Raw genomic sequence first — 10589 nt, 5'->3', positions numbered from 1 at the left:
ACTTTTATTCTTATTCTCATATTCTTCTGATTATAATTCTATAGAGAAGTCATTTCACACATTGAAAGAATGAATTAGAAGATACAGATGTCAGTTAGAGAATCAGTTTGATGAAGATTTTGAAACCTTCTTATATCATACAGTTGAAAACTTCATGGAAGAAGAAGATGCAAGAGGATATTTCAGATCTGCTTATATAGAATAGTATTGTAAAATCTAGAAAAATTCAGATTGCAATTCAATTATAATGATATATAATATCTAAATTTCAAATTCAGAAGCAGAAATAGTATGAGATCTGCTGCCATTACTACAAACAGCAGATAAAGACAATTTAATCTTCTTCAATCATAACTGCCAGATAGAACTCTTTAACTCATCTTTTATTATCAAGAATATATCCATTTCAATATTCAACTGAATCATCTGCTCATTTATCATTGTTCATATATAATTCAGTTCAAATCCTTTATTTTGAATAATACTCTTTGCAGTTAAAAGAGCTTCTGCTCTTCAAGATCTCTCTATCATCAATTAATTAAAAAACTCATCAATAAACAGATTCATATATTCATCAAACTGAGAGATTGAACTACTTCAAATAGAAGACAGATTTGAATTCAATAGTAGATTTGAATTCAACAGCAGATTTAAATTCAACAGCAGATTTGAATTCAACAACAGATTTGAATTCAATGATAAGTTTGAATTCAGTTCTTTCATACCTCTCATTCCTTTCATCATATATTTTATCACCATCATATTGATTATCTCATTTGAAGATATAATATTAGATGAAGAAGAAGTTGAGAGAGAAAAGATAATTGCTGACATCTGAGATGTCTGTATAGAAGAATTAGAAGCAGAGATAGATTCACTTTTTCATTCCTTCTTCTTCTTTCTATTCATTAATCTTTTTATCATCTTTTTTGACAGATTTTTAATTGTTGTATATCTACATTCAACATCATCTATTCAACTGACAATCTTACTATTCAGAAGTTGAATATAAATATCATCAAAAGTCATTCAACAAATGTTCTGTTCAAAGTTATAACAATTCATCTTTTGACAACATCAGTGAGCAGTTATCTCACACTCAATTCACAAAGAATTGTGCTTATTTGATCATCAATTTCAAGCCTTCTTCAGCTGCTGACTAGTGGCCATGAATCTTGTACATATAGGTGACAGCTTTTTGTCATTGAATATTTCATGAATTCAAGAGAATTTGACAGAATAATAGAGAGGGGATTTGACAGATGATGAGATTACTTCTTTTTTGACATCTAATACTCTTTTTGATGTCAATATCTGAGTTGTTAATTGTGAATTCAACACTTCAATGAAAGCTGCAGAATTATATATTACAGAGATGTTTGAGAATAGAGTTGAGATATCAAGAAGATTAAAAGAGATGATAATCTCAATGCTAAATCTACTCATCTTCTTCTTATATAACTTCTTCAAAAGAATAATAATCTCTCTTCAATCTGTCTTCTTCTCAAGAATGATTTTGATTGAAGATCTATATTTGTTTGATGAGATGACTGCTATACAATTTGCAACTTCTATCTTCTTACAGTTCTGTTTCATAACATACTCTTCAGCTATTCTTTTTACAGTATATTGAATACAATAGAAGCTGACAGTCATATCATTTGTTGTGACATTCCATAACTTGATCTTTATAGACTTCTTTATTTCATTGATAATCACCCATTCATACAGTCTGAATAAGATCTCAGACTCAGAGATAGATATTCACAGAAATCAAGAATCTTCTGACTGTGTCTTCTTCTTCTTCTTCTTCTTCTTCTTCTCATTATCAGTTGAATTCTTGTCATTATTCAGAACATTCAGAACAGACAGTTTGAGCAGACAAAGACACAGAGTAGTTGAAGTTCTTTTACAAGCTTGTAAGACAGTAGAACAGTGAGTGTTGCAGAGCATATTGACAGATTTGATGATAAAGATGCATATTTGATGATAAAGATGCATATTTGAATGAATTGAATGATATTTGAATGATTCTAGAGATACATGGATATTTTGGTTATTTTTGCGGTGTTTTGCTACTACTTTTCAGGGGGTGGCAGAAAATTCTGTTTTCGCAAGCTTTACATCCGCCACAATAAGTTAGTGCCAGGTGTCCCACCACGGATTTTCACTCTTTTCCTTCTCACACATGTAGCTGTTTAAAGCTAGATTACAAGCTTCAACCCCGGACGCATATTCATCTTTCTATGTTTGCGAGCGGTTCCTCAGCCTAACACAATATATTATTACATCTCTTTGTCTTTTTGTGTACTCTACCCCAATATGTCTTAAGGAGAAAGTCGTACTTTAACCCCTCTGCACACATCAGATCAATCAACCACCTTTTATGTTTGATTTTTCCGCTCGCCACCTAAGTGCGTGGATACAACCAGGCAATCGACATGCCATTCTTGAAGTTTTCAGGCGATATCCATCTCAATACTGTGGCTTGTTTCGTATCCGTATCGACCTGTAGGAGGTCATTGCATGGTGAAGGTGTTTGTCTGGTTGCGATTAAACGGTCTAGTGCGGGTTATATCATCGCTCTCAGAGTCATCGGCCCCAACAACTGAGGATCTCTCATCTGTTTCAAGGTGGTTCAATTTTACTTGGGTCACGAGCAAAATGGAGAATGACTTCTACATGCCCATTGTCCCCCTTGCTCGGTTGATTAGGGCCGGACACAATCAACTCCCATTCCGAGGTACCTAACTGAAACCGAGATTACAAACCATGTTAAATGGAGGATGAATGGAGGGAAGTGAGTTAAGTGGATTGAGTCTTCACGTATAGACTGGGAAATTCGTCTGGGATGTAACACAGTTCGTAGCGTCTTACACGTCGAGATATGAAGGGCACGAGGGACGGGCTATATGATAACTTGAAGCCATCAACTTTAATATAACGAAGAGGTATAATTGCTAGCATTTGAGCTGGGTAACTAGAGTAGTTGAAAAGCAGCATCAACAGAAGTAGTTACTGTATGTAGTAGTTATAATATTTCAAGCTGTATATCACTGGCGCACAGACCAACAGCCACTCTCCTCGCTGACATAACCAATCACCTGTTGCGTGCTCCAGCTGCATCGACCTCGATAAGATCGAACACACCACAGCACAAGCTCCGAGAATCTTGCAACAGCCTTTGAGACCACTTCTCAACGAAGATGACCTTCATCGCCCTGCAGAGATAAACCCTGCCCTTTCCCTTGCGGCTCTGCATACGTCGATCCATCGTCGGCGCTCGCTTGAGGAGATCATCGGTTTCTTGGATACCGACGTACGCCCTCCGCCACTTGGTCCGTCTCCCTCGGTACGCTCCTTAGCGTCAGCGATTCAGTTGGAGGAGAGAAGACAAGGGGCTAGGGCGTGCGTTCTGTGTGTGCGGAGGGAGTTCCACCATGAGCGATCTAGACAAGTAAGCGGAAGCTCCATCTTCTGATGTAAGCTATCAAACATTTTTACTGACCGGTTATTTCATTTTCCTGTACCTAGGGCTATTGCGCAGCTCCGCGCTTGTCGCCCAATACCCGAACACGAAGTGCGAGAACTCTGCTATAAAGCACGCGAGCTCCTTATCGAGGAGGGAAATGTGGTCTCTGTCGACGCGCCGGTGACCATCTGCGGTGATATCCACGGCCAGTTTCATGATCTGATGGAGTTATTCCGCGTGGGCGGTGATGTGCCAGATACGAATTATCTGTTCATGGGCGATTTTGTCGATCGCGGCTTTTACTCTCTCGAATCTTTCCTTCTTCTCCTTTGTCTCAAAGTTCGATACCCTGACCGCATAACCCTGATTCGTGGCAATCACGAATCCAGGCAAATCACGACCGTGTATGGCTTTTACGACGAATGTATTCGGAAATATGGCAGTGCTAATGTTTGGCGTTATTGTTGTGAGGTTTTTGATTATTTGGCATTGGGCGCTTTGATACTGGGTGCCAGCTCTGAGCTGGAACCCTCTGGTCCGGCGGCTAACGATGCCACCCAATCCGCCGTCGCTACTGGGGATGAAGAGCTGGAGTCTGAAGTGCTGAATTCAAAAGGCGAAGTTACGTTTTCTACATATAGACGAAGAGACAGCGGTGGCGGCTCACAAGATAGTTCAACTGACGTCCGAGAGGACATATCTTCATCGTTGCCAACGGGCACCCCCACAAGATCTGGTCCCGCCGGCACTGGCGCCACTTCTGATAGCATGGGCAGTATTGGAAACACTACCGGTGCCGTCTTTTGCGTCCACGGTGGGCTGTCTCCACTAGTGGACAGTATCGATAAAATCCGCCTCATCGACCGAAAACAGGAAGTGCCACATGAAGGCGCCATGTGCGACCTTCTTTGGTCCGACCCGGACGAAATCGAAGGCTGGGGCCTATCCCCACGAGGAGCAGGCTTTCTCTTCGGCGGCGGGATCGTCAAACATTTCAGCCACAAAAATGACCTCTCGCTCATCGCTCGAGCTCATCAACTCGTTATGGAAGGGTTCAAAGAGATGTTCGACGGTGGCATAGTGACTGTCTGGTCTGCGCCGAATTATTGCTACAGGTGCGGCAATGTGGCTGCAATATTGGAGCTAGGTGAAGATACTAGCAACGGGGGAACAATTGCAAGGAGCAACGGCGACTATGGACGGAGTCCTGGCGTTACTGATATCAGGCAACAAGCCCAGCAGAGAAGGATACTAGGACCTGGAAGAAGGTATAGGGTGTTCGATGCGGCAGCGCAGGATACAAGAGGGATGCCGGCCAAGAAGCCGGTTGCTGATTACTTTCTGGTATGTTTGGTTATTTCAATCCTCCTTGTTGCTGTCCCAACCCTCTAAAGCCTTCTTGGCCTATCTCATTTCCGACCTTTCTATTTATCAAGGAATTGCCCTCTAACGTATATGTAATAGTGATACCATTTACTGCTATATTCTATACATTACCAATCTCACTCTACCAAATCCCGTCGCGACTCAAACCCCCTCAACAGCTCACCGATTTCTGCATACAATCCTAAAAACCCTTGCGGTCCATCATGTTCTCCTGGCGTATGTTGAGATGAAATATCTGGTATGTATTGTACAATTTGTTTCTGGGAATAATCCGTATAAGAACGAGAATCGTACTCTATTAGAGGAAAGAGCGATATATAGAAAATAAGGAAACGGGATCAGACTTCTTTTTTCCCCTTCATTTATCAATCTACCCCTCTATTTTTTCCCCTCTCCGTTTATCTGTCAATCATTCGGAGACAAGCTAGATAAATATAGCAACTGAGTTCATGTAAGATGAAATGTGGCTGTATCTGTATCTGGTAACTTTTGAGATTTATGTTCGTGACTGCCGGACCACCATCATCGCTAGCCAACCATCTCCAGTGGATGTATCATCATCCTATGTCTTGATAGATAACACGCCCGCGATCAGATCCAAGGCCCTCTGACAGGAAGGTTGCTATAGCAGCACCCATTACGTTGGCGTATGGACGATGACAGAGAAATCACCCCTCAACTGATCAGCCCGGAAGGCTCCAGAACCGGACCTTAGTCGTCGCGCAGACGAGGGTGTCAATCAACCAACTGCAGATGAGTGCGCTGACTGCCAGTAAGAGAAGAGGCCATTCGCAGAGTTTGTTGTCGCTCGGTTAGAGGCCAACCAGAATTGGCAGGGCCATGGTGCTTGTGTTAACTCGTTACTAGCGGGGGAGCAAGAGGCTCTTGCTGCTCCCTCAGTCAGAATATTTCCTTATATCAAGAGTGTTTATGGGGTTTGAGTCTCTGACTGATGTGGCTTTTTAAATCCCGTGCTGTGGCTAGCTGCATTGATGCTTCCGACGATAACCTTCCCGCGCCTTGCAAAAAATGTAGTAACACCTTTGGATGTGGCAGTCGATTCCTTCAAAGGGATCAGAATAGTAACTGAACACTCAGTGAACGCGGGCGCTGCTTCTCCTGCCTTGCTGATTCCTCGAGTCATTCATAAGTATGGCCTATCCCCTGCATACCGCCTGAAAACAATTATCGCACGTTGAAGCTTGCTGCTCTCCTCGGGCCTAGAAAGAACCATCCGAGGCTTTGGGCAGAGCGAAATCCTTTGCTTTCCAGGCTGGCCTTTCCGACCAAAAAACGACATTGAGTCCGTGGCAGTCGCCCGTGCGGATATTGAATCGATCGCTAATATTCTGGTCTATTCGTTCATAGTAATTTCCTATAGTAGCTTCCATTCCACCTCACTTTCATCCGCTGGCAATCTGCTGCTGAGTCCCGATTTTAAAAGCATAGGAGACATGGCTCTCTCAGTGATCGATCTGGGCAGAAGCTTGTGGAATTGGGCGACAACTCATCACGGCAATCTATTCACTAATTTTTGCGGCTTGTGCGATATCTGCCCTTTCATTGCGATCCACCCCTCCAGAAAGGAAGCAAAAACAGACCAAAGGGAGAAGCAAACAAAAGAAAAGCCTCGTCTATCCATTTCTCTGTATATACACTGACATCTATATACATTTCGTCAGCCATTGAATTTGGGGAAGGGATGGAAAAAGGGAAAGGGGGGGATAAAAGAAGGAAAGAGGAAAGAAAAGAAAATACGGAAAGGGATCACAGATGAAAATGAATAAAAAGCAAAAAACAAAAAACCCCCCTTGTCCTCGCACCCGGCTTCGATGCTGACAAAACCAAGAAAGAAGATAACTACAACATTTAAACATTTGATTGAAATGCAAAGACAACAATAATCAAATCCAAGATAATAATAGTAATAACAATAAAAACCGGTATACAAAAAAAATTCAAATACCGATTTTGACGTGATCCATGACATTTTTGCCGATGTCCCCAAACCTAGCAAAGGAATAATAAAAAGGCACGTAGAGATATGTATGACAACATAAGTAGAGCGAAATAGGCGAATTAAGACGTTTCTTTGACGTCCTCTCCGGCGCTCAAGCATCCAGCAGTAGGGCAAGAAAGGAAAGAAGACATAAAAAAGCTCTTTTCTGAGCGGGTAATGGTACGTCCAAGATAAAAAAAGAGGGGGGGGATATGATCACGCTCCCCCTGATTTCGAGTGGTAGGCATCAGGACTGACGATGACCGTGCCACTGAAAGTCAATCTGTCTTGCTAGATAGATGAGGGGTTTCGTAAATCTTTTCTGTGAGTCCTGTGGAGTGTGTGAAGAGTTTGCAAATTGGTGTATATTTACATAATGCAGATTCAGTCGATAGGAAGATAGATGGTGTTCAGATGGGCAGAATCTCCACGTTCAAGGAAAAGAGCGATGGAATAAATGTGGTAACGTATTCGGGGAAAGTAAATATATGCAGTGTCGGATCAAGACAGGCAATGATGAAGGATTTCAGGAACCATCGAGTCGTTTTGGGAAGCTGTTCCCATTTCCTTGGGTAATAAGATCGCACGATGGATCGATGAGGACTAGTAATATATTTGACCAAGAGTTCCAGATCCGGCATTCGTCGTCGATGTTTGCTCTGGCTGTGGGTTGTCTTGATCCAGACTGGTTCTCGTCTGCGATAGCCCGCTTTCATCGGTATATTCACCGTCGTAGCCTGGTAACGTTAACGGCATATTGATTCCCATGCCGTCGTTCGCATTTGACAGCTGGTCAGCTCCCAGATTGTGGCTATTACTCCCAATGATTTGTCCGTTACTACTTCCGAGAGCAACTGCTGGTACGTTGGCTTCAAAGCCCATGCTAGTGCAAACTGGTCCAGGAGCATTATCCCAACTGTCGCCCCAGTTGTCTAATCCTAATGCCAAAGCATTTTGATCCTTCAGCCACCAATCTTGACTTGCCTCAACTAAACTCTCCATACCACTTAATGCAGAAATCTGCGGTATACTCAGATTAGACAAGCTGTTGTTCTTAGTGGACATGTCCACTGGCGACTGCGGGGTATTTGTCCATGGCTCATGTTTTAGCACTGTATCGAGATTGGAACTGTAAGAGCGTTTGGGAGCTGGTACGGAGAACGTATGATGAGGTAGCAGAGAAGATGGTAAATTTGCCGGATGAGTGGGCTGTTGTGGTGAGGACTGAGTGGTTGCGGGGGAGAATGCATGATATTGAGAGAACAACGGATTTGGTAGGGGGGTTGAAGCCTGTTTCACAGGTGCGGGTATAGTGGATTTGGAAGACAATGGAACGGGTTCAGGAGTCGTACAGCTTTGAGAGTTTTCTGACCTCTGTCTCTTGCCTCTCTCCCTGTCGGAAGCTTCTGAGTTCGACGGAGAATGAACCTGGTCCCACGACCCCCATGGTCCAAATTTGGCGTGTGAACGTTCCAGAATTGCCACAGCCTCACTTGGCAAATCGACATTCCACTTTTGGGCGGACATATCGAGGATCCGTAAAGTCCGACGGGCACAAAGCCAGCTTTCAGCAATTTCCTCCAGATTCTTAAGACCATGGATGAGGTCTCGTTTCGCGGTTTTGTCAGGAAGATTAAGTAGATGAATTGTGCAAGCAGAATGAGCAATGTATACAGAAATGTTACAGATTTGTCGGAATCCATACGTGCGCTTGTATAGTCGAAGTAGTTTGGATATCGTAGATGCGGACTGCGTACACAGTTTTCTAGGTGATACATGGGATGGAAGAGGAGAAGTAGATTTTGTATACTTGAGGAATGGACGATATAGGTGGATGAAGAGGAGTTGGAAGAACATGCTGGGGAGTATTGTCAGTCGGGAGCAAGTGTAATTTGGTTGGAGCTTGGGTTGTTTCGAAAGACCTACTGCATGAGTAAAACTTGGGGTAGCTGTCCTTCCTTGGGCTCCATTTCTTTAGGAAGCCCTTTACGCCACGCTTCAAGCCTCGTGTGAAGCTGACTTAGCCGCTTTAACTCCTCTTGCTTTCCAATATGCCTTTCTACAGGCTTCGGGTGGTAGAAACACGACAGTAAATCGCTACTGATCTCACTTAGACGTAAGATTTGAAGAGAGACTGCCCTTGTTCGAGAAGGCTGTATGTGTTCACGCGTAACACCTGAATCCGTGTACGGAGACCACATTTCAGCATCCTCATCGGGGAAGACATCGAACTTGGGAACGGAGATGCTGGAGCTCAATAGTTGGGGTTGGCGTCCTAGGTAGTTCGACCAGCATCTGCTCATACGGGCATTAGTCAAATCAACAATGACCTAGGATTATATATTTCGTAGAAGACAGCTCACTTGTCAAAAAGAAAACATCCCCAGAACGACATCCTTCGCGCGTCGATATCCTCCTCAGTCAGGGAATGGGAGGCAATCCCTGTACCGTCGAGGTTCAAACCTAAATCATACGCCATTCGGAAACTCATTCCACTGTACACCCAGCCCGAGCCTTCTCGCCCGCAGCCAGCTTCGCGCACTGACATCAAGGCAAGAGCTTGCACAGTGCACAGTTTTGCCCTTTCATGTTCATCATTCTCCAATATCAGCTTTTTAGCCTCTTTGAAGAAATGATCACCCGCAGTTGCGGAGTCCTTTGGGTCACGCCTCGCCGCAGGCCAGGAGCTGAAATGGCAGCCAAGGGCCAGCATGGCATTTACAAGGAGTGGTGAGCAATACTGAGTCGGCCGTCCCTTAATAAAATCACGGTAAAACAGCTTCTTAGACATCGTTGTAAAATATGCGTAATGCCATGTAAAATACATGGTCAATAGGTGGCGGATAAGTTCTTTGCTTTTCGTTACCCGGGTCCAACCAGTTATGGCGTCGTCCGCATCTTGGCTCTGCTCCATGAAGGCAAAAGAGGAATCCGGCTCGTCAAAGGAAAACTCAGCGGGCAAGAATATCAAATTCGAAGTGCCTCCAACAAACCTCACAGACCCGTCCATTATCAGCTCGCTCATCTTCCCAGCCAGCTCAGACTCGAATTGGGGGACTTCAGTAACTTGACCATTATCGTCGTCTGTACCCGCATCCCTGGTGACAGCCTTGCTTGATGTTTTTTCTCGCGCTAAAATAGAATCTGCTACTTGTTCTAAATCTTCACATGACCGTATTTGTCGGACGAGCTCCGGCACGTCAGCTTCGTCATAATTGAGGATTGCCTGAACCAGTGTCTGGAGGGTGGTATTGCGATTTTTCAAGTTGTCGATGTCTTGCTTATAGACTCCTTTCCGACGGTGATCTGAATTGGGGTCGTATATACCTGATGGCAAGAATTAATATTCGATCTTGGAAGTTCGTGAGGGGAAACAAACATGGCGTATGATAGACGGATGCGCAAGCAGCACAAGTAGGTGTATTTCCATCGCACTACACGAGCACCCCATCAGCTGGAAAACTTCATTGCTTTATAGGATTATTGCAGGAAGGTTAATACCTTCGATTTCCTTTTCCTGCAGGCAATGCACGCAGTGCTGACACACCGTCGTTTCGCTGCCGTAGTGCCGTCTCTAGACTTTAACCTGGATTTGGACTTGCCGACTTGAGCAGCAGGATCTGGTCGGACAGGCTGCTGTTCCGTCCCCAATTGCTTACCATTGTCATCGGCCATTGAAGTTTCCGCCACGCGGACAGATGTGCAAGTAGGACAGAGTCAACAGTCTCGGGG

At 43.8% G+C, this 10589-nt stretch overlaps 2 protein-coding genes across 2 annotated transcripts; one reads left to right on the top strand and one right to left on the bottom strand.

Moving 5' to 3' along the window:
• Positions 1-3164: 3164 nt before the first annotated feature.
• Positions 3165-5043, top strand: HCBG_01722 (serine/threonine phosphatase PP-X isozyme 2; the record flags this gene model as incomplete). The annotated part of the gene is made up of 3 exons (XM_045428771.1): positions 3165-3457; positions 3535-4816; positions 5017-5043. 3 exons carry the CDS (start codon positions 3441-3443, stop codon positions 5041-5043), a joined length of 1326 nt encoding a protein of 441 aa, XP_045290557.1.
• Positions 5044-7199: 2156 nt separating this feature from the next.
• On the bottom strand, positions 7200-10532 carry HCBG_01721 (nitrogen assimilation transcription factor nirA; the record flags this gene model as incomplete). The annotated part of the gene is made up of 4 exons (XM_045428770.1): positions 7200-8715; positions 8784-9152; positions 9221-10184; positions 10403-10532. 4 exons carry the CDS (start codon positions 10530-10532, stop codon positions 7461-7463), a joined length of 2718 nt encoding a protein of 905 aa, XP_045290556.1.
• Between the last annotated feature and the right edge of the window lie 57 nt (positions 10533-10589).

This window comes from Histoplasma capsulatum (genome assembly GCF_000150115.1).
Source record: "Histoplasma capsulatum G186AR genomic scaffold supercont2.2, whole genome shotgun sequence".
NCBI classification, from domain to species: Eukaryota; Fungi; Ascomycota; class Eurotiomycetes; order Onygenales; family Ajellomycetaceae; genus Histoplasma; species Histoplasma capsulatum.
Note: the sequence above shows the minus strand (reverse complement) of the source record. Positions and strands in the feature narration are given on the sequence as shown.